Below are 24,717 nucleotides of genomic sequence, written 5' to 3' on the forward strand. Positions count from 1 at the left end.
CTGAATGCCCGTGCTGTGGATGTTCTAGTGCTAGTAAATAAAACTTATCACTCTCTTTTCTTCTTGAACTCTTTCAAATAATATAGAATCCTTCTCATTTCCAAAGTCAACGGTATTTGCTTCAGAAGGGTCTGTTAAATACTGTCTCATTCACAGCCCACTGTGGAGATCAACAACTGTTTCTTGCTTCTGAGTAATTTCTTCCTTAATCATATATATAACTAAATATAAATGCTAAAGAAGAATAGTGCATGTTGAAATGTATTGGATGCTATCTGCATAAGCATCTTCTAGATGAACCACCTTGGACTTGGATGGTGGCTAGTCCCATCTCTTTCTTTGTTCCCTGGTGCCTCTTTTCTTCTATATCAGAATCATTAGTGGCAATAATGGGTTTTGTAATACTGACGTTTACAGGAAATACTGGATGGGCATCCCAAACTGATCTACATAGTCAGACCTCTGAGCAAAAGCTGTATGGTCAAAACAATGCTAGTTTTTGTACTGAGTTCATATTTCAACTTGAACCTGTATAGCTCAGTGCTAGTTCCTTAGAAAATATGCTCTAATGCTAATTTAAAGAACTTTAATGCTTCCATTAGACAACTTTCACTCAGTTTTCTGCTGACAGCTTCATTACTTCAAGCTGTAAAGATCAGAGAAAAAAAAAAAAGCCTGTTTCAACAGAACAGCTTATAAAAATAGCTCATATTCCATCAAATAAGGTAATTTCTGTGCTTTCCCTAATTTTCAAATAGCTGGTTCACTTCTAGCATGAACACCTTCGGTTGAGTCAGCCATGTGAAGACAAAGATCTGTTGCATCAGGACACTCATGCTATAAGAACTTACAAATCTGTCATTTTTTTTCTTAGGATCTGTCTCTAATACACTTCTGAGATTATTAGTAATATTATCAAGAACAGTGGAGGGCTGGATTTGGATACTGGCACGGCATAATTGCAGGGTTTTGCTTTGAAATGTGTTGAGTCAGATTCTGCAGTGTGTAAAATAAATTCATTTCACATGCTTATGATGCCTTGGGCACTGGTATTCATTCTTATGTAACTAATTATCTGGTGAAGGTACAGGTAACGAAAACCAAGATATAATCCGTTGAAAAACATTCACAAAAATGTTTTCGATGTTTTAGACTGCTTTAGACTGCTGCTTGTGTAGCATTTTGTGCTGTCACTCTATTAATGTCTGTCTTTGTGTTTTTCTGTTTTGGAATGTATATACTTATTTTAATGTTATTGTGAAACACCTTGGGATACGTTGAGTACTGAAACAACGAACAATGACTGTGTTCTGGGATCTTGACTGATGTATTTGTACTATGTAGGCATTTGAAAAAAAGATCTGGCATACCTTTTTCTGTATCACCCACGTGTTCCTGGGTTTGGATTTCAATTTTTTTTTTCCCCAGGACAAAGATAAACGATACCCTCCCTTACAAATAAAACACTCCTTCTGATAAGACTTGTTCTTGGTGATATGTATCGAACAGCCATTTATTAAAGGGAAAAAAAAAGTTAATTTCTTTATGTTATATTTTAGTAACAAGATAAAAGCTTTTGCAATCTTTGGAAGCAGCCAATCTTGTTATCTTTGCATTTTGAAATATTTTGTATAAATTGTGCACAATACATCAGTAAGTAGTTTGGTGAATACTGTACTAACAGAATCCATTCTTGGGGGGTGACAGGAGCTTCCCAAAGTGGAAGGATTGCTATCCCAAGTGCTGTTTATGAAAATTTTCTAGAAATACTAACTCGATCAGTCATTATTTTGATTTCATTTGCAAGTGAATTGCGGATGCAAATGTGGAAGTCATACTTTTAGTGCTCCCATGGGAATTTGCAGCGGTGTCACAATGTTTTGTCAAGCAGTGGGCAGATCTGAACATAAGAAGAGATGTGTTATGCTTTCCCCGTCCCTTTTTGTTTTACTTTTCACTTTTATAATTTCCTATGTAAAATTTTAGTGGGAAACAGATGCCACAGCTGTACAGTCAATCATTTCATTTCATTAACTGTTAGAAAGAACCTTTTCAATTGACCAGTTTGGAGTTAAGGAGTGGGACATGTGAATGTCTCCAGAACAACAGTTTTGTAGTTCTCCAGAGCAAATACAAAACCAGCAAGAAAACCAAAAGACAATTTTTTTTTCAAAAGAAATCCCTGACCCTGTTAGGTCCTTTTACCTTATCCTACCGGTTTTCGGTAAAAGTTAATGAATCCATGATTCCTGTGTTGGTGACATCACTGGAAATTCAGAGTTCCTAATATTGTAAGTAATTTGTAATGCTTCCTTGACGTGCTGCAATGGTGAAAGCTTTTTCTGTTTTGCAGACAGAGCACATCCCTCCCTACGATGTAGTGCCTTCTATGCGACCAGTAGTTTTAGTGGGGCCTTCTCTGAAGGGATATGAGGTGAGTGATCATTGCAAATCATTTTGTTTTGCCAAAAACATTGTGATTCATTTGTATTCAGCTGTTCAAATCTAGTTAAGCTGAATAACAGACTTTACATCACAGACAGCTTTTACTTCTATCAGGTAGCTGCATACATGTATTTTATTTCATATTGGAATTCAGATTAAGAATAAATTACTTCCATTCCAATCGTAGTGTTCAGATACAAGATTTACTGTGAACTTTATTGTATATTAGTAGTAGTATCAAGTATTATGAGTTTCCTTTTTGAGTATTAATTTATTGTTTGTTTGCTTCTAGGTAACAGATATGATGCAAAAAGCATTATTTGATTTTTTAAAACATAGATTCGAAGGGCGGTAAGTACTTTGCAATGCCAACCTATTTGAGTTCAGGTCCTGTTTAGGTGCCACCAGGTTTTTAAGAAATGACGACATTCTTTTTGTAGAAAATTAGGAATGGCAGCTAATTTCTTGATGAGCGGACTATAGCATGGAGTGGAAGCTTCCTTGTTAGAACATGCTGAAGCTATGTTTCAGTGGGAAGTGTTCAGGGGTATGTATTTGTTGAGAATGTAAAAGGATGTTGTCTTCTTGTTGACTTTGACATTCACACTCCAAATTGCTATATATTTATCTACAGATATGTAAATCTGTACACTTACTTTAAGTATTTTTCAAATTATATCAGTGGTTCCTGGGTTCTGTACAAGCTGATGAGACCACCATTCCACCTCAGCTCTAATTGCTTACAGTGGCATCTCATCTGAAAGTGATATGAGAGTCAGACTATTTAATGTATGTGATTGTCAAACTCTTGATCCCTTAAGATGGGAACTTTGTTTGATAGTAGTGCTGGATTCTATGATGGCAAGTCTCAAAAGGACTACTGGGAGCCTGTCAGTCCCCCACCTTGCTCAAGTATGGTCACCCTTGGTAGCAGACAGGCTGCACTTCCCTGGGTTTTGATCAGAGTGCCTTTCCCCTACGGCGTAGCAGGCAAGGTCCAATCTGATTCCTGTTTGAGCCTCCAGGCATTGCTGTAGTACAGATGTCAAATGATAATCTGTCTCCAAAACCAGTGCATGTTCTGTAGTTCAAACATCACAGCCCCATGGACCAGAGACATCAGCTGGATTCTCCAGATGTGGTTGTATTGCTACAGGATCAAGCCGCAGATCAATATGTGCTAGTGGGCTGACATTGGCAGGGAAAAGTTGAGAAACCAAAAAGATCTTGTTTTAATGTCTGTAACTTCAGTAAATGTTCTATTTAATTTGGAAGTGGGCAGAGCAGTAACACTGTTCTATCTGTCCTAGTGTCAGACTTTAAAGAGGGTGCTTGAGGTTTTCTGTCAATAGCTTTGGCTCTTTAAACTACTGGACATTGTGGTTTAAACTGTTGGATTTTTTCAGTCAGAATCATGATGTTCATACCTATCCACTCAGTGGTCCCTCTTTATATTAATCACAGTTGTCAAATCTCAGATATATACCTTCAGAATTGGAAGTTAACAAAATAGTGAGGGAGCAGAAAGATGTTTTTGCATCTTAAAGTATTCTAGAGAACATCTGATTTTCAGTTATAGATCCAGTTCTGGCAGGATGAATCCAGAAATACTCTCAATACATTGGTGTCTATAATAGAAGATATGAAGCATCCCAAACTTCAATAGCAATCTGAATTGGTACTCAAGTTCCTCAACACGTGTATAGAGGAGGTTATTAGATTCATGATGCTCCTTTCACTGCCACTGTGCTGTCAGGCTGTCCCCACTCTCACTGCAATTGTTTTGCTGTATGAACATACATACCCTTTGTTTTGAGAGCAGACTCATTATTCCTGGTGCTACGTGTCTCTAAAGATACTAAAATGACCTTAAAAGAAGACGGTAAATGATCCAAAAATGAAAAATAGCATTTTCAGAATGGTAAATCTAGCTTTGTTCAGTATACCATAATTGCATTTGAAAAAGGGATAACATATCTTCTGTTCCATGTAGGAAGGAAGACTGGCAGGAAAAAAACAAACCCAAAAAAGCTGTAAAACTTTCTAGTGTTCATAAATTAACAAATAAATAATGAGTACCCCAAACTATATGTTGGAGTTCGTTTAAAGACAAGTGGCATTTACTGCGAGGAGCTGTGCCAGAAATCACAGACTTTGCTTACGTTTTTAGCGTTAGTTAAATCATGCCTAAATTTCCAAAATGGTGTTTCTGATCAGTATTGTACAAAGAATTCTGCTTTTCTATTTTAACTTCTGGCTTCATTGCATTTTGTTGGGTTTCAGATAAATATATACATATGTTGAGCTCATTGGGAAATGACATTTTGGTTACATTTCAGATGAACAGCATCTGACTGTGCATGCTAGAGAGAAGCCCTCCCTGTTCATTTCCTCCTTTTAAATTGCAAGTAAAATCATACAAGGGAGAACGAGGGAATATCATCAGTATGATTTAACTCTCAGCACTGGAAAAATGTGACCCCGAAACCTCATTAGACCAAAAACATTGAAAGGGAATTTATCCAAAGAGTGCATTTTGACCCTGTAAAGCAAAACAAACAGAGTTAACTGTTTTCCTAGTGAGAAGAATATGCAGAAGGTTATATAGCGGGTCAGTGCAAACAACTGGAAGTAACCACTTCTTTCTTGGCTCATCTTTTCTCATAAACACAAAACCAAGCCTGCCCCATACTCATCCCAGAGTTTTCATTGTCATGCTTCTCTGAGTCGCAGTCCCTATTCTTAGTTGGCCAACATATTACTGGATTTTTCTAGAAAATTGCAGGTAACTCTTGCACTAACATGTAACATGCTAGTAAACTGAACAAATAAATAAACAAAGTAAGAGTTATGTGGCTGTACTAGTTTCCCTGTTACGCCTTACCTTCATCTGTTAACACTGCACATCCCTACATGTCTTACACACATGGTTAAAGTAAGCCAGGTGTTCATTCGGTGCATTTCAACAAATTAATCAGAATTATGGAAAGGAGAAACCAGACAATTCATCCTGGGGATACTGGTGCAAAGTCCAACCACATCAGGCCTGAGGCCCCAAAGAAAGTTTCATCTTCTGCAGTACATCTCTGACCTCCTGCCTCCCCTCACCCCAGACAACATAGCTTTGCAGTCTGTGGTTGTACTCCATTTTGGTAGGCTACAGAAAGGGGGATGCCTTATCAATAGTTCTTGTAAGGGTGTTAGATAAAGTTTCTTCTGTCTTCACATTGTGTTGCTGAGACCTTGTTTTCCTGCAGTCTTAGATCTCTTTTAAACAAGTCTCTTTTTTCTCCCCACATCCCCGAAAGATAAATAACATTCTGTTCCTTTTACTGTGTTTTATTTCTGCAGTATATCAATTACACGAGTCACAGCAGACATCTCGCTTGCCAAACGCTCAGTATTAAACAACCCCAGTAAGCATGCGATAATAGAGCGATCTAACACAAGATCAAGCCTGGGTAAGTACCTGTAATGACGCGATCTACAAATTCCCTGTAAAATATACTACTCTCAGTTCATATCTGTAAGCTAAAAATAGCCTTCTCTCTGCTGGGAGGAAGTCACGATTCCCGTAATTCAGAAATCCTGGCACTAGAAATAATTTTTAAATCACTACCAGGTAAATTTCCTATTGAGCCAAGTTTGGTTTATCCTGCTTATGTTTAGTTTTCATGTTTTGCTGTTTGCCTCAGTGGGAAGAGGTAGCCATCCTTAAGGTAAATAAAATCTGGTTAAATAGAAGTGACAGTTTCAGAATACCTGAAATTATGTACATATTATGGATATTATACATTATCTTTGGTAAGACCACTAGGAGTGATAGCTACTGATATTGGACCTGGAAAAAAATAATTATTGAAGTATTTATTTTCTTAATTTTGTATCAGTTTAGACTGGTTGACACAATAAATAAAGGATGGAAATGCGGAAATGTTTTAAAAAACTGTATCTAGGCACATATCATACACAGTCATCTTACCTGACTCTTCTGGTACTGAAGCTGATAGAGTTATATAACTAATTAAATATTTTTTAGCCAGAAGGGAAAAAAAAGCTTAGACTGGAAGATGTAATTAGAAACTAAGAGGGTAGATTTAGATTAGATGTTTGGAAAAAATTCTTCACAGTGAAGGGTTGGGGCACCCTGGCACAGGCTGCCCAGAGAAGCTGTGGCTGCCCCCTCGCTGGCAGTGTCCAAGGCCAGGTTGCACGGGGTTTTGGGCACCCTGATCTAGTGGAGGGTGTCCCTGCCCATGGCAGGGGGGGGGTTGGAATTTTGAGGTCCCTTCCAAGCCATTCTATTATTTTCTGGTTTAGTGAATTATCACTGTCTACAGTACATGTGGCTACACTGAAGCTTGCCATGCCAAGGTGTCCTTAGAGTAAACAGGGAATGGTTGTGGAGTATCATCAGCTCATGTGGACAAACCTCAGCCTATCCCAAGACTCTGCTGCTGCCACTCGCTCATTCCCTGTGTAGGGACACCTGGACGTAGCTGAGATGAATCCTACCAGGACTTTATGTACTAGTGCCAGGGCATTCAGCTGAGATACATGATGCCCAAGTTCATGTCTCTGCTCAAATTAAAAAAAGGAGGAACTTGAGCTCAAGTGTTTAGCCAGGTTTCCATCTTCATGAGGCTGCAGATGTCTCTTAGTAGCCTTTGAGAGAGTTTCATTTCCCCTGAACACAGCATTATTTCTTGAAATCTTGTAGATTTTGTGGAACGGGAAAGGAGTTTCATTGATCCTACTAAATGGTTTATTTATCAGTTTTATAACAGAATTTCTGAGTATACCTGTACTTGGAATATTTAATGCTTTTCTAAGATAGCTGTCTTTCTTAGTGTGAGCTTCTCTGCCTTTAAAAAAAATTGACTTCCCTTTCATGAAAATTTGCTTCTTAAAACTCTTGGTTTTAGTTATGTGGAGGCTTTGAATCTTTACTTGCAGGTAGTGTGATAGCTTCCAAGTATGTCTTATTTTAAGTGTTTTCAAATATCAAAATGCAGTGTACTGTAACTACATAATGAATATCTTCACACACAAGACTATTCTTCCAGGTGAATTTCAGCCTTGTCACCAAAGTCTGTTTAATAAGCAAATGAAAAGATAAAAGTGTCACTAGTTTTGAATAGTCAGTAGTAAGGATGGAGACCACCCAGCTGTGAAACAAACAAAACCACGGTGATTAATTTTCCAGCTTAAACACCAGAGCATGTGCGATTTTGTGCAGTACTGCGCAAAGATGCACAGCAGTAAAAAGCATGTCATCTATTCCTCCTTCTGAAATATTTTCATGTATGTAAAACAGCTATCACACAAATTTATACAGGAAAAAAAATTATAAAACAAAAATTCATGGAGAACCTTACCCTTAATCACATCAACATTTCTTCTTTTGGTCAATGTATTTTTTGATAGAGGTAATTAAAGTGGAAGCTGACAGAACCTCAGTTGATGACAACCAAAAGATGACAGTCATTATGTCTATATGTTAGTATGTGAATAGATATATCTCTCTAGTTTTTGTAATGGATCTATTATTATTACCTAAAATTTCTTGCTAAATATCAGGTTTTCAGTTGCTTCTAACTGTTCTAAAAATTAACTGATTTATAAAATAATATTGAAATATCTTAGGAAATATTAGAGCAACTAAGTCATTTTAACAATAAAGGTAGGGCAAAAGTTAATTTTACTTATGTTAAAATATTCTGAAACCTTTGCTTTCAGAAGCTGTAGCACAACCATACTTGTAATAATCTAGCAGGAATTTGAATTTTGGTGGTGAATTGAACAATATTTCAGTTAAATGTTTCTGGGCATTTGTATGAAACTAATGAGAAAACCTGGCTAAATTATTAGGAGCTGCCATTAACACATGCCAAGCTTTTCACCCGAGTTGCTTAAAGATTCAGGTCTGTGTGGGCAAGGCTGAGCAGAAGTTAAACAGAAGTTGAGCAGAACTTGACCCCAGCAGATTGAGTCAGGGCACCCAAACAGAACTAAAGCAGGAAGGTGCTCTTCTTTCACCTTTCAATCCCTACTTTGCCATGCAGCACAGCATGTGCAGTAAAAAAGTTGTTTACTTTAGAGATGCTCAGCTGGAGGAGCAGGTGGCTGGGCTAAGGGAGACAGGAGAATAGTGAAAATCCATTATGGGAAAGGCTGGAGATAGAGAGTAGGAGCTTGGATAGTTGAATCCACTGGTGCAATATATTTAGGGTCTGTGCTCCAGACATGGGATAAACCATGGGAGGACAAAGACCAGCCAGGAAGGAATTCAAGGAGGGGAAACAATGTGGTACCAGTGGTTGGGAGGTAAACTGAGATTGATAAAACAACCTGAAGTCAGAAAAGGGAACTACTTTTGTCAAGGCGATGGGAAAACCCTTGTGCAAGGCAAAACCAAAGCGCAAGGAGTGTTATAGCCTGTTGCCTTGCTTGGCTGCAATGTATGTCAAGGTAGAAATAAAAGTCAGAATCAGAAAATACCATTGTAGCCCGCTGGTAGGTGGCCTCTTCTGCCAGTGGTTCGCAAAGATAACAACACACCACTGCTGTGAGTACTTAGCTGGCTCAAGTAGCAGAGGTGCAGGGCAATATCATACCATACAGTGGAATTTTTTCTTTTCAGTTTGTGTGATTAATTTGCTGTAAGTCAACAAAAAAAACCACTGTTAAAAGAATATTAGTAGGTTTACAATCTAAAGTTGTGCAATATAAATAGAAGGTTAGCTGTGCAACTTATTGAGGTTAAGTATGCTGTGATTCAGTTGTTGGATATGTGTTTGTAGACTACTTTTCCACCAGTCCTCTGCCTTAATTTTTTTCTTTTTTCTTTTTTTTTTTTTTAAATGTAGGAACTAATGTGGGGAATTTGAATTGCTCAGTGAATTGCTGTCCGCTTGCTATGAAACTTGTACATTGTATGAGGCAAGAAAATTTAGGAAGGGAAATAAAGATCTCTAAAAGCACAACAGGGCGTTTTCAATTTAAATTTTGTGAGAACCAGGACAGGAAATAGTGATTTCACCAAAACTTTTTGTGGCAGTAAATAAGTCAGTTTTAACATGAAAGATTTCTTGGATCCAATATTGGATTCCTGATAACAATGCAGTAACTTCTTCATCACCCATCTGCTACGCTCCAAGAAGCTCATACCCCATGAATTAAAACACACATTTGGGATGTAGGACATGCAGAGTCAAACTTCTACTCTGTCTAGTTTGGGACAGGGATCTGAATTTCAGTCTTAAGCGTGCTGAGAACTGGTCTATCTCTGGCTGATGTTGACAGATGTAGATTCTGTTGAAAAAAAGGATAGCGCCAGTGGGAGAGAGGGGTCAGCTGCCTGATAGCCTGTAAGCTACATGATGTTCAGTGAGTCTCTCAATCACAGCAGCCTGGACACCTCAACCACAGCCAACAAGTAGCCCCTTGTCACTGCTGAGGGCTCAGTGCCAGAGGTGGTATCCTGCAAAGCTCACCAAGGTAGTGCCTGTGGCATGGTGACTGCCTGTGCCTGGGAACCAGGGTCAGTGCCAACGGAGAACAGAGGCACAGAGGGAAGGGGTATCCCTTTGCTCCCCTTCCAGCCATGCTCCTCATGCTGCCACCCTAAGGGGTGGAAAAGGAGACCTTTTACTGAGCTAGCTGAAGAGCCCAATGCAAGAGGAGGCTTTGCTGTTTCTGATGCAGAGTTCCTGTACAGTATTGGACTAGTTATTTGCAGGCATCAAAAGATGTCTGTTTTTTCCCCAGTGTTTTCTGCATGCCTCAACCGTGATTTGTAGAATTACTAAGTATTGTGGCTGAAACTCAGATTCAGGCTTCAGACCTGTCAAACAGTAATGTATGTCATCAAAATCAGCACATTCCATGGTAATGCATTGATTTGAAAAATGCTGATGGACACCAGGCAATATACTTTATGACCTACTGGAGTTACTGTTGGGTACCTTATCAAATACCAGCCTTATGGTTCTTCATCCCCCAGAAGTCCTCTTATTTTAGGCTTTCCTCTTTGCAGACATTTAACTGGGGAGTTATTTTAATTCCCAGGCTAGCTCAAAGAGCCTCCACTGTCTCTCAGATCAGTACTGACATCATGTACTGACAGTACAGAGCAGCATCAGGAATGTCCTAAGTCTTAGTACTGACTTCTAAAAGAGGTTTCAAGGTTGCAATCCATTTTAGATAAAAAGAATCCCCAGAAATCAGGCATTCCTGTAGGATGGCTTCCATTTTTTTCAGGTTTGAATGTAATTTTTATGATTGCAATTACTCTGAAGAATCAGACACTATCTTTCTGAGATGTAATCCTCCCAAATTAGTGATAACTTGTGATTATTCTTTGATTCAATTTTCTAACTGGAAAACACAAATAATTCCAGCTTCTCACCTAATCATGGTGTTTCAAAGTGAAAAATCATTTTTTGCATCAGTGAAATACCACCACAGTAAGTTCCATAAAATAGCCCACAAATAATTTATTCGTTCTATTTTCAGCAGATTTTCAGTGTTCTAAATGAGACATGAAATACATATTTGGCGATGAAGAGAAAGTAAATGATTCAATAGCTGCTAATCAGTTGACTGTGTGTGGAATTGTGTACTGATGGAGAGAGACAGCAGCCCTACAGAAACAACTCTGTTATGTTTTCCTAAGCATGCTGTCTTATAATACAGATCACAATAGGTTTGATTTAATAGAGCTATCTTGGTATTTCTTACTTTACTAGTATTTGGCTATTATAATAATATTATAATATATTATAATAGTCAAATAATATTGTCTTCTAATCCAGGTTTCAGTCATAGATAAATTGTTGAGTCAGGACACAGGTTTCATTAGTCCTTTCCTAGTATCTGCTGAAGGGTCCTGGGAAGTGAATTCTTTCTTTACCTATATTTTTCCAGGTATAAAATAGGTCACTTTCTCTAAATGACTGAAAAAGAAAAAAAAAAACCCATAAAATTTCGGCAAACACTAAATTTGTGCTTTTATTTGGGGGGAGGGTTGTTTTCTGTTGTTGTGGGTTTTGGGGTTTTTTGTCCAGACTATCTACAATGATTTATTCCTGGGCCAGGTATTTTTTGCAATAAAATTTTGTTAATGAAAAACCAGGTTTGTTTTTGCTCTGAACAAATCTCCTGGCTGCACAGCTGTGGGACATGGGGTGGGGGCGGGGGGGTGGCGAGTTGCTGTCTGTCTCTCTCCTACTTCCACAGCAGTGGTCGTGGGCCAAGCCCCATGTGTTTCTTTCTACATCCAGAATCATTTAAACATGGCTTTTTGTTATAGCAAATACAGCTATGTGCTTGATGTTAATCCAAATCCCGCCCCCCTTCCAAGTTCAATGGGAAACTATTCCTTTACTCACCCACCTCTGTGTGGTGGTACCTCATGGGGCTAGGCAGTCAGGCTACTGATTTACCCCTCGGTTATGTGCACATTTGTAAGCAGCAGTGGTAAGTGCAGCAGAGAAGGCTATTTCTTAGACTTTTGAAAATATATTGCTGGCTTTTATGTAAGTATTATTTGCATGAGTATTGTATCAATGAGTTAATGTAGTACAAAGGTAGCATGCTTTATATATTAATAGCAAATCCTTTTTTCCTAGGAAATAAACCTCTTTTTGAGAACAGCTCTTTCCTAATCACCCAATATAGGTTTGCAGTATTGTGTATATTGTTCGTAATGGTGCATAATAGTAAATGGGTGAGTCCAGTGACAGGCCAAGGGGCAATGAGTGTAAACTAAAGCATGGGAGGTTCTATGTGGGCATAAGGAAAAACTTTTTCACTGTGAGGGTGGCAGAGCACTGGGACAGGCTGCCCAGAGAAGTTGTGGAGTCTCCTTCTATGAAGACATTCAAAACCTGCCTGGACGCATTCCTGTGTGATCTAATCTAGGTGATCCTGCTCTGGAGGGAGGATTGGACTAGATGATGTTTTGAGGCCACTTCCAACCCTGATCATTCTGTGATTCTGTGACAATAGGACAGCAAACAGTGAAGTGTGAGACTTTACTTGGAACAGATTTAATAGATAACCCAGCAATTCAGTTGAAGGAAGCAGGGATAAACAATGAGGTAATCAGGAGCAGAAATAGCCATGAGGTACCAGATTTACAGGATGACATGGAAGTTGCAATAGGCTCTATGCTACACACACCTATTCACTCCAAATTTGCTTCTGTAAAGGAATCAGTGAAAAATACTTGGGATTTGACTCATTGGAAAACAATGTTACCACTGAATATTCTAGTGTAAACTTAATTTGTCCAAGACTTTTATAAAAATGTTGTCTGCCTCGTAAAGATTTAGGAGGGCAGTACAGGCTTTTGTTTTGTATATAAAGGGAAATGTTTGCTTGTCAATACTGTTAAATGTTTAATATGTGAAACGCTAGAACTAAATTTAAGGAAAGGGCAATTGATTAATTTCTTTAAAAGCCTAAAAAAACTCTGTAATTTTGAAAAAACCTTCCTCTCCAAAGAAGGTACAGTACATAGTTAACTCTCATGAGTCCCAGTTGGCTTAGTTAAATTTCTGTAAGCACTTAGGCCATTTCCAGAAACTGCTGACCAAGCTCTGTGCTTTTGCTGCATTTCTTCGCCAAAAGGACCCAAACCTTTTTCTTCTTGTTTCTGCATATGTCACATTTGTTATAACCTTACCTCATGCTGTATGCTTTGTACAAGAACCTGATTGTCTTGGCTTTTTCCATTCTTTGCTTCATTAATGCTCTCCCTTTCCAGATGTTCTGGGTATGTATACAAGCTTGCAAATTACTTTTCCTGCTGTTTTGTGTTCAGTGCTTTATTGTACCTCACAGAACCACTGTGTGTTTCTCGTAACTGGCTCACTAATAGACAAAAAAAGCCAACCCTGTACTATGTTGCTAAGTATTTCTTTTATAAAATCACGCTAGTTTTCCTTATTTATTTTCAAGGAATTCTAAAAATAAAGTTGAGATTGACAAGTAAACACTAAAGATTAGGTTTTCCACTGTAAATTTCTTAAGGTATGTGCACCTAATCTGCATATTGTAACGCAGATGTGTGAATGTGGATGCAAAATACATTGTTGTCTATATGGTAAATTGATTGCAGAAAAATGGCTGAGAATCTATTTATTTGCTTTCTGTGTATATATGCAGTAACCTGTCAGGCACCTAATTTGCACGTGCAGTTGAGTGCCGACCCTTGGAAAGCCGTCGCTAGGAGATGTCTAGCGCTGCCATTCACATCATTGGTTTGATATCCCAGGGTTTTGTTTTCTGAAAATGAAACATGGATGCTTAAAGAAATGGTAATGGATTATCAATGCAAATTTCAGCCTTGTATTTTTATTTTCTTGATATCTGTGTGAAAAGCCAGTTGAATGCTTGAAACTATGGTAACAATTTATTACATATATATGTGTATACACATTATATATATGATGCTGTTATGTATTCTCCATGTTTGGTAATTTAATGACAGTTGTTGTATTTGATAAGTTTCAAGTAAATTCTTCCGTGACTATAAATTTAAAATTAACTTAAAAGATTGCCAGCTAAGCCTGATAAAAATCCTTCCCTATTTACAGAGGCCATGGAACTGGAGTGCAAAAGTGGGATTTAACCAAGAGCGTATTTCCATTCCAAAGTCTCTACAATCTAATACAGTTCAAAGAGCAGCAGTGCAGTGTTCAATGTGTTATGGAAAATCCTGATTGTCCCTTTATAATTTTCTCTTCAAGATAGCTGAGACTGATGTCCAGAACTCTCACTTTCAGGCATTAAATCCTCAGATATAGTAATCTGCCAAACCTGAAGCTGCTTTGAACCAGAATGTTGTAATGTAGTGACCAGGAGCTTTTGAGTTATCATGAGGATGTGGCAACACTTCTATTTGTACGCAGATGGAGAAAGGGTAGCATGAAACCTCAAAGTGTCTCAAAATGCTCTTTTATCCTGGTGGGCTAGCCTTTATTTTATTAACATCTAAGGTCAGAGTCTCTCTGATGAATTGTCCAGGTACTTCTGCATTAGAAGTTTGGTACTAACTTTTAATGTTTTAACTTCCGAATATTTTTTGATACAGTATTGGCAGAGTATTTTAATGGAATTACTTGTGTGTTTACAAAAGATATACACAGGAAAATATTCTTTGTTTCTGTAAATTAGAGATAGCTCTCAGCAGCATGTCACTGTATTTTCTCATGGTACGGCACTGAAATATATATGATAGATAACTATATTGAAACAAAACATGTCGCAGAGACAAAGCAATGTGTTAGAATAATTTTTAAAGTTACATATATCTGAATATAATTCAGATACCTGAATAGGTGAATGAAGTACTTCTAGCAAGTTAGCTGTGTAAGAATACAGTTTGTTTCCATTAAAACTATTCACCCCCGTAGGTTTTCTTCCTCATAGCACATGGAAATGATAAAGTTGGTATCTCTGTCCTCACCTTATCCAGGACTAAGGGCTTGGATTGTTTAACCAGGATGCACAACGTCTGGGTTCATTTCTATTCTCCTCTAACAGAGGCATGAACTCATCATTTCCATCGCCAAGACAGGGCTATGACCCCCTTTATGATGTTTGTCAGTTGGTCCTGCTGAGTCTTACACATTTTGCTTAATAATTAAACTTTCCCTGGAGAAAGGGCTGGAGTCACGTGGTTTGCCTCCCACTCTGAGCATCAGGCTACAGAGTCTCTCCCACTCAGTGATACGCAAATGTTTTGCGAGTGGCACACCATCCGCAAAGGGGTTGAACAGACACTGATGGAACTGAGCATTTTTATTTATGTCTCTTCTGAATAAAACAACAGACCTGGGGAGCAGTTCCTTAGCATCTGTGTATGGACCAGAGCCGTAAAAGCCTATAGCACTGCGCTGAGTAATGAGGCATGGTGCCAAAATATCCAAGATAGTGCCAGCCTTACATAATGATATCTGTTCTAACTATGCAGAGACACTTGGTTAGTCCCTTGGGCAAAGTAAATGTTAGACAGCTTCTTTCCCCAGTCTTACTATCCCAATTACTCACTAACAGAGTGTAGGGAAGCTAATGATGGATGCTGTTGTTTTGTTGGCCCAGAGAAATACAATCAGAGAATAGGTTGGAAGGAAGTAGGAATTTTCATATGCTAGTTAGTATTTTTAAACAAAAATAGCTTTTTTATACTCTCACATAATTACAGTATTGCATTTCAGATGTCAGTCCATTATAAATAGGTCTTGGTTACGTTGAGATTTCCAAGTATCTCACTACATCTCTAAGTACCACTTGGATGTCTGTGTGCATTCAAGGCCATCCAAATTCTGTCTTAGCTGAGCCTCGGCTGGCAGGCAGAGGAAACCCCTGGTTTCCTGCAGCACCTCGCCCCGCAGCTCCCCTTCAGTGGAGCTCCGACAGGAGCGCTGGGCAGAGCAGCAGACATTCTCCTCTCCTTTCTGCCTTATCCCTCACAGGAGCCCCATCTGTTAGGTATGAGTAACACATGCAGCCACTTTCCCTGGAAAATATTGTCATCCTCCCACTCCCACCCTCCCCTTTTTATGTAACAAGCTGGTGGCTAAGCAATTTTGTTGAAACCAGGGAAATGCAAAAATATTCACAAAAGTACATTTATGTTAGAAATCCGATGAAACAACCAGTAATTCCAGGTATCTTATTGCCATTTGACTGAGGACTAAGCTGTAGCATTTATTCCTTCTTACTTTCTTATGTTCCCCTCCAAAACTTTCCTTCTTAGCTGGGTACGTTGAAGGGGAGGCACAGAGCCTTCTGCTCCTCAGCACTGCCACCGATGTGTGGTGGGACACCTAATCTTGCCTGGAGGCCTTGGGGCTGAATGTTTCTGACTGGGGAAGGGATGAAGCCAGTTGCCCTTCCAGCATGATCATGCTGTTAGCTCCCTACCTACCCAGACCAACCTTGGTGCTTGAGAGGAGGAAAGGGAAAGATGAGAAGGAAGAGGCCAAGCACATATGTGTACACGTGGGGCTTGCTCCAGACTGTTCACACACCATGTATGTATGGATCACCCATGGTAGCATCTTGGTCTCTCCACTTAGTGTATGGCAAGCACAGGCATCTGATGTGGTCTGGGATAGCCTGCTGTGGCCAAATACCTGCATCCCAGTTAACGCAATACCTGATGTAGGCACTTTGCTAATTTTGCCTATAATATCAACATGTGCATTCACACACATGCTCACAACTTAAACTTCTAATTCTGTCAGTCAAGCTCATGATTTACTTCATAATCAAGAAGTGTGTGGGCACAACTCAACAGTCATCACTTCCTTTTGGTTTTTTTTTTCATTTGCTTGGATTTCTGATCAAACCTTTATGTGTTTCTCAGCATTTTTTTGGTATAAAAATTTCTATGTGCTTTTAAGGCCCTGGGGATATATAGCATGTTGGTTTCTTTTGCCTTTGTTTTGGAATTCCTGAGGATGCCTTAAACTTTGCATTTTTTTAATTACGTTCATGGAATTTAGTGATCTTTTTAAAGTATGTGTCCTTATATATAATAATTAGCTTAAGAAAACTCACAGCTACTGATGTCTGTTCTTAGTTTATAAAATTATTTGAAAGCCATTTGTGCAAGATGTTGCTAATCATTTTTTATGTGACATGCATTGATATAGGTATGTTCATTCTGTGCTATAAGTTTGTAATGTCAGGAGCTCTGTGTACAGGAACAGAAAGGCTTGTCTCCGTGGCTGTTGCAGTCTAAGTCATAATTTACAAATTTATTTTCTTCTAGGAACAAAACAGTACCACTGATACCATAAAGAGGTAGAAAAGGTCAAATTGCATAGGATATTAAAGTCATGTAAAATTCACTGTTTCTGCTGGCCATCAGTACTTCTGTGTGTCATATAAGCAATATTTTGTGGTTCCAGTCCGGCCTTTGCAGGCCAGAAGCATGGACATTATATGAGTGAGCTTAAGGTGCACTATTTAAAGCTGGCTGGGAGAGGTGTACTTCTTGTTTCCTAGAGCTGACCCCCTTAATGTATGGAACAAACAGTTGGGTGCTCTTGTCCTTTAAAATATTTTTCTTTTCTGATTACCAAGGAAGACATATCACATAGCTTGTAAGAGTCACTTGAAAACTTGATAGCTTATTTCTGGTTCTGAGTGTTATAGCTGGGCTGCTAGTATTTCGTGCTGATTGTCACAATACATCTAATTATGTTTATGCTTCTTATTTAAGATTAGCAGATATAATTCATTGGAGCTAACTGTTACAGCCCCACTGTTTTGCCTCTCCAGTGCATCAGAAGGGACATTTCTATAAATAGATGATATCCATGGAGGTGGGAAGATTGCCAAGCTATTACTGTGCAGCTCTGAAGATACGACACTGTCATTGTTCTCAGTTCCCTAATTTAACAACCAGTGACATTTGTGTTACTATTCCCACATGATATTTAGAGCTTTTTTTCTGACTTTGGTCAAAAGTCTGAGAGAAAATTTGTGTTGAGTGTTTGGTTGGGAAAGCATCTTCACAGGTATAGAATTTAGGCCTTTGAGAGATGTTGCTAAATAAGGATGAAAACAAAAGCTGCAGCAGTAGATGAAGCTTTTTTCATTTAGAAAGGGAAGCTACTATTATGTAAGTAAGTTCAAAATGCAGGCTTTTCCAGAAGCTGAAGAAGTACTCTAAGAGACAGGAGATCCAGACCTCTTCTGCAGTGTCTGTGGTATTTTTTCCACCCATTCTTTACTGGAGAGGTAGAGACACAACATATTAGTTCATCAGCAATGCAATGCAGTTCCTTCAACTGTTCTCATATACCAACGCTAAGAAAAATAAATACTAAAATACTTTTTAATCTCTCCATTTTTGGACTCAGATGGAAACTGTTTATTCATAGGACCATAGTTACCTGTAATTATTACCCTGGGTATGTTTCACAATAGAAGATACCCTGAGGCATACTCCGCCCTGGCAAAGGGTTGTTTCAAAAAGCATAGCGAGAAATCTAGTTCACAGAGATGTATTCTATACTGGCAGAAAAGTGCTCCCAGCAGTGTAGCAAATACTGCTTCCCCAGACAAAATTATGATACACTGGCTAAAAGACAGATTTTGCTAGTTATAGATTGTCTTGAACAAGGGTTTTTAGCAGTTTGGAATGGTCTTAAAATGATAAATTAACAGATACTGTTATACTGACTGAGCCTGCTTTGAAATTGCAGGAAAGCAATCCAAACTCATCATCAGGACAGTATGACAAATTATCTCTGATATGTTTATTCTAGTTGTCACTCGGCCTGAAATTAGGGATAGACTATTGACTGTCGTCTACCCAATCACTGAGACAATGGCATTTACTCATTTCAGCAATATCACTATGTAACAAAGTTGCAAAAAATTCAATCTTGAATGTGCCAAGAACCATCAGAAGTTCTGTCTTCAAAAACGTCCTCCTAATTCAGACAGCAGCTGGGCCGCGGGGCTTTTACTGACAAGCAGGAAAGCACGCACTGATGCTTTCTGCACCGGCGTGCCACCGGCATCTCACAGCGGTCCCTGCTGTGAAAGACTGAGTGGCAGGTTCTCAGCCAAAATTGGAGATAACTGCAAACAGAAGGAGGTGATCTCTAATAGATCCATAACAATGTCAACCTCCTCCAGTAGAGAGCATCAGATACAGATTTGCTGATGGCCATTTAAGATGTTACTTCATTTATAAAATGATTGTAGCAGTCACCTATTGATTTGGACCCAAAAGGCTTGGAGCTAAATGGAGACTAGCTGGGATGTTTTGCTCTCTCTGGGAAATTTTGCAACCTTATCATGGGACTTAATTTTTTCAGTTAAAAAATATAAATCAATCTCTTCACACCTCTTGAAAGAGACCAAAACAAAATCCCTGTCCCTAAACAGATCAGAGAGGTTGTGTTTTCAAGCAAACATAATGCTTAGGCCAACATAATAGATAAAATGCTGATAGTGTGATTTCAGGAAACTCTCTAATTTGTTACATCTTATTGACGTTTAAGTTCCTCTTGAATGGGCTAGAGGTTTCATCTCGTTTTGGTTCCTGGTGTGTTCACAACCTATGTGACCTACCATCTAGCTTGGCTTTATGAAACAGACTTTCACAAATCACTCAGCTGATAGCAGGATTTGAGCACGAAAATGTGGTTCCATTCCAAGGAGGCCTTTGCTATTGTAAGGTTTAGTTTTGTTTCATTTGGGAATGCAGACATCACTTGTTTCTACATGACTTCTGAAAGCGGACACAGTCTGTCTGTCTTGGAGACGTTTCCCCTGGAAACTACTGCCAATCAGGCAGAGTGCTAAGGAGCTGGGGTCGTGAGTTACCAGAAAACAGTTTTTCTGGGAAAATCACCTTTCCAGAACTCCTGGGCTGTGAGGAGGATACCACGGCATTATTTGGATTATTGATTTTTTTTAAAAGTGTTTCACACGTAGTAGTAAGTTTTTTAATATGGCACCATGCTGAGGCCACCATATGAAGGAAACTGTTTTCCTGAGGAAGTGTAGCTAAATGGAAAAACAGGAGCTACTTCTATTATAGGCATGTCAGTACATCTTAATGCCTACCTCAGGCACTCCAGTTCAAGCAGATTGATTACTATGTAAGATTAAAGTCAATGCTGATACTATTTACCTGTAGGAAGTTAATGGTGTAGTAAGATTACCCTGTGATGCAGCAAGAATTCTTAGCTGGGGTTTTTTTTTTCCTTTACATATGTGGACTGGGGTCTTGTAAGAAAGTACCTCTCTAGTCTGGGATTGCAGGAAGTGGTGGAGGTCAGAGAAGCAGGCTGTGCTACCTGCAAGGGCAAAAAACTGGGGGGGTGGCAAAATGCTCTTGTTAACGTTGCATTCATTTCCCTCACCTGCCAGGCATGTGCACGGCAGACAACTCCTGCCAGCCTGAGGAGGAGCAACACACCAGTCTCCAACACTTTTACATTTTGTAAAACAAATCCCCTTTTCATGTTTCATCACTCTTAATTTTCTACTTACCTGCAGCTGAAGTTCAGAGTGAAATCGAACGGATTTTTGAATTAGCAAGGACACTGCAGTTGGTAGTGCTTGATGCTGATACCATTAACCACCCAGCTCAACTAAGCAAAACCTCTCTGGCTCCCATTATAGTATATGTAAAGATTTCTTCTCCTAAGGTAAATATTTCACTGAATTTCTTGATGTTTCCGTCTTTTTTCTCCCTTTTCTTTGGTCTTAAATGCAGATGTTCTCATTAAAGTTCAGAGCTATATATTGTCCTAGCTTCCCTTTGTATGGTGAAATATTATTAATCAAAAAAGCAGTTCCGATGTTTCCAGAACCCATTTTGGAAAAGATGCTGTTGCTTCACCAGTTTTGTAAAGAAAAAAATAGTTTTGTTTTTCAGTTGGGATTGAGCTTTTAGGATCAATCATGTTAGTAATGCTAATAGCTTCTTAAATCAAAATAATCCAGAAATGAAAGAAAAATTTTCAAATAATGAATCTCAGACTGATTGGTAAATTGTAACATCTTCTGGTTACATACTTTTCATTCTGAAGAGGCATTTGTAAGAGAAGAACTATATGACGTTCATAGAAGAAACTATGGGAAGAAAACTCAGGAGAGCAATTAAAGAATTTCAACTTTGAAACAAACAAAACCAGAAGCAGCAGAGGAAAATGGGAGGGGAGCATTTTAGAGCTCATAACAGGAAAGGAGATGTTGGGAAATAAATGAAAATTAACTTGTTCGGGCTGTAAGCAGCATGGGAAATGCTCCTGAAGCAAATGGCGAACTTGATCTGCTGAAGGCAGTGAAAATGTAAACATTTTAAGTGGTTATATATGTACCTTAAGTGCAAATCTGCTCACTTCCGTTATTCTCTTACTTTTCACAGGTTTTACAGAGGTTAATAAAATCTCGAGGGAAATCTCAGGCCAAACACCTTAATGTTCAGATGGTGGCAGCTGATAAACTGGCACAGTGTCCTCCCGTGAGTTACTGTTAATTTATGTCTTGTCTTTGAAAGGTGCCTTTCTTGTCAAGCATTAGGTTAATTATGCAATTTCTGGGAATGATTGCCCTCTTCTGGTCATATTTCACTACTGATTTTTTGCAGAACACATCCTGAGGTCTCTGGGCCCTGCACAAGGGTGCTAGGAAAAATGGTCCTAGTCACAAGCAGTTCTTGGGATGTGCGCTAAATGAATTTACCACTCAAATAAGCTGAGCATTTTCTTTACTTGATATTTCTTTTGAGGTTACTGATCTTAAAATGAACATTCTTATTGTGTTTTATCTCTGCCAGTGTAGGGTAAGGCCACTGGTTTGGGTAGCTCCCCTTGGGCGTATGTCACTGCTGCTCCATCCTTGGTCACAGTTTTGGCAAAGAGCTGAGAGCTCTGCAGTTCTTCAGTTGATGTGCACTGAAGGAAATTCTTTCAACTTCCACTTGTAAAGTGGAGATGATAAGACCCCAGCTGTGTTTTAAACATGGCAAGCATTATTACCTGCATACTCAGCTATCAAGAGTATGGGTAAGAGACCAGAAGATGAAGGCTCAGTGCAGGTATGGAAATGTTCTATAGTTACAGAGCTGAGTGAGCGGGATGTTTTCATCATTTAAGCTCAAGCATTTCAGATAAGAGACTAGTCTCCTCAAGTCCCCAAGGAGTCAATAAAGATTCCATAGAGACCTGTATAGTCTTTTCAAGCTGCCTCCAGGAGGACTTATGTCTCCCTGACCGGAGAGGGAACAGAGGAAACTTGCCTTCTATCTTTAGATGCCTAAAATTAGACTGTGTGACTAATCTCTTACCTAATATTTGTACAACACTTGGAAACTGGATGATCTGTATTACATGTGTTTCTTACTGTTACTGGTTATTTGTCTTAGTTTGTCTTAGTTTTGTCTTAGTTATTCTAGGTATGGGGAGTGAATCCTTTTTCTTGCCATTTTGTTTCTTTCGAATAGCCAAAAAACTTCAATATTTAACCTTTCTTTCTGGATATTTGAGTTTTAAGGTTGTTCAAGATGCCTCTTCCTAGCTTCATTGACTGTACACTACTAAGTGGAATTCATGAGGACTCGCTTTAGCAAGTGTAACCTTAGTGCTAGTTATGATTGCTGGGGTTTTTTGTATCGATTGTGTTAAAAAACTAAAGCAAAGGGTGAAACACCATAACACAAGTATTAGAAATGTGGTTCATTTATGGTGAATGGAAAGTGTGGTCATCTACATCTCTAGCCAGTGTCCCTTTAGCTGGTGGTTATTCTCACTAAAACCTTTCCTTTATCAGGAAATGTTCGATGTAATTCTTGATGAGAACCAGCTTGAAGATGCTTGTGAACACCTTGCTGACTATCTGGAAGCCTACTGGAAGGCCACACATCCACCTAGCAGCAATCCTCCTAACCAGCTTCTCACTCGCACACTTGCAACAGCCACTCTTCCTATTAGCCCAGGTCCAAATATTAATTTACAGGTACAGTTTTTATGCCATCTCTTCTTTCTATCCACTTTTTCCTTTCCAAAGCACAGCAGTAGTCTGATACTAGGCCTGATGGGGCTCTCAGTGACCTGATCTAGTGAAGATGTCCCTGCTTACTGTGGGGTGGTTGGACTAGATAACCTCTAAAGGCCCCTTCCAACCTCGCACATTCTATGATTCTGTGATACTATGTCTTACTGTTGTTGATAGAGCAAGAGTTTATTCAGTAGACATTCACCCATTTTCAGTATAAAAGGCAAACAGGAGCACATTATTCTTGTTGCTTGTATTCATAGTAGCGTGTGTTTGCATATTGACTAGGGGGCTGGTTTTGATTCCAAGAATTAAGCCAGCCTGACTGAAAACATATGGTGATGTGAAGTGGAATACTTAAGATTTCATTGTGCCCAGGACATCACTGTGCCAGTAATATGTGCACCAGCCACAAGCATTTTTATAGCTAGCCATATGTAATCCAATCAGAGGAATAAAACTAGGCTAATACCATAGCCATTACAGGCACTGGTAGCTCTCTGACTGATAGGCATGCTATCACTAATAGGCAAATCCCAGCCCCAGAGGCCCTGCACAACAAATTGGGTTATGTACCAAGTGGATCCACAAACGGTGGAGGGAATCTGTTCCTATCTTCCCACAGGCTATGGAGTTGTAGAGGTTCAAAATGACTGACTGTATTACCAAAGTCTCAAGGTCAAAGTGCCCCTTCCAGTGTTTCCTTTGTTCTTTTATTCATTGGCCATTGCTCTGAAAAGTACATACTTCCTTCCAGCGCCAAACTCTTACATAAACCCAAGTCCTGCTGCACGTTGTGCAGAAAGACCTTGAGAGACAGGATGTTCTGCACAGCGCGGTACTGTCTGACGAGCTGGGAAAAAACAGGCTTTATTCCCCCCTCCTCCGCACTGACCTGCCTGGTGACTTTGGGCATGTTTTGTCCTCTCTGTTCTCCTTCAACTTTTGCTTTGTCTAGTTGTATTAAGGTTTTCAGCATAACGAGATACTCTCCTTTGTGTATGTGTAAGGTCTTTAAAGGTACTACTTCATTACAAATAGTGAGTGACACCTTTAGGCCGAGACAGTTGCACTGGGAGATTAAAATACATCTGTCCAGCTAAAAGAATGGCTTACTACATCTAAATTTCCACTTAAGTTCCATAACTACCCATAAGTTACATGCCCATGACAGTTAAAATTCATAATTTTTCCTAAGAAAAAGGTGTCCTTTTAGATAATCCAAGAAAAAAAGATATATCTGCACCCAAATTAAAAAATTTGCTTCTTGCTTGTATGGTCTTGCAAAGCAAATTTTTATGTCAAAGAATTTATTTTCCTTTAGAAACCCCCAGACTTGGTAAGTTTGGTATTGAACAAGAAAAATTGCTTCAGCCACCTTGCAGGGTATCTCCTTCTCTTGCCTTCAAAAGCAGTTGCAGGAAAAGGGACTGTAAGCTATAGCTCATTTCTGCCTTTTTTTCTGTCCTCAGAGCTGAAACACCCTGAAAAAATTGTGAGCTGGAAGAATTTCTGAGTATGAAATTCAGTATTGTTGTGTGCAGACTTGCTAGATAAACTTTCTTTGCTTTGTAGACGTGTTTATTATTTTGCTCGAGGTTTTTTTATGCATTTTGGGTGTGGATTCATAGTTCACTTGCGCAGTTTGTTAACCACATTCTCTGGAGGAGCTATACAGAGATCTAACCGCACTTTTCTGAATGTTTTGCTGTTTCCTTACAAATTAACAGA

The 24,717-nt window shown here is 39.0% G+C and overlaps 1 protein-coding gene across 7 annotated transcripts in view; it reads left to right on the forward strand.

Moving 5' to 3' along the window:
• The window catches only part of CACNB2 (calcium voltage-gated channel auxiliary subunit beta 2), a gene marked incomplete at its 5' end in the record, with an annotated part of 258,460 nt that overhangs the window by 230,159 nt on the left and 3,584 nt on the right, over positions 1–24,717 (forward strand). For all 7 annotated transcript variants that reach the window (XM_084280129.1, XM_084280130.1, XM_084280133.1 and 4 more), the window contains 6 exons: positions 2,354–2,434; positions 2,738–2,796; positions 5,797–5,906; positions 20,485–20,636; positions 21,359–21,454; positions 22,762–22,947. In XM_084280129.1, coding sequence (XP_084136255.1) covers positions 2,354–2,434; positions 2,738–2,796; positions 5,797–5,906; positions 20,485–20,636; positions 21,359–21,454; positions 22,762–22,947 — 684 coding nt within the window. The remainder of the gene's footprint in view (positions 1–2,353; positions 2,435–2,737; positions 2,797–5,796; positions 5,907–20,484; positions 20,637–21,358; positions 21,455–22,761; positions 22,948–24,717) is intronic.

This window comes from Gallinula chloropus (genome assembly GCF_964237585.1).
Source record: "Gallinula chloropus genome assembly, chromosome: 2".
Classification (NCBI taxonomy): Eukaryota; Metazoa; Chordata; class Aves; order Gruiformes; family Rallidae; genus Gallinula; species Gallinula chloropus.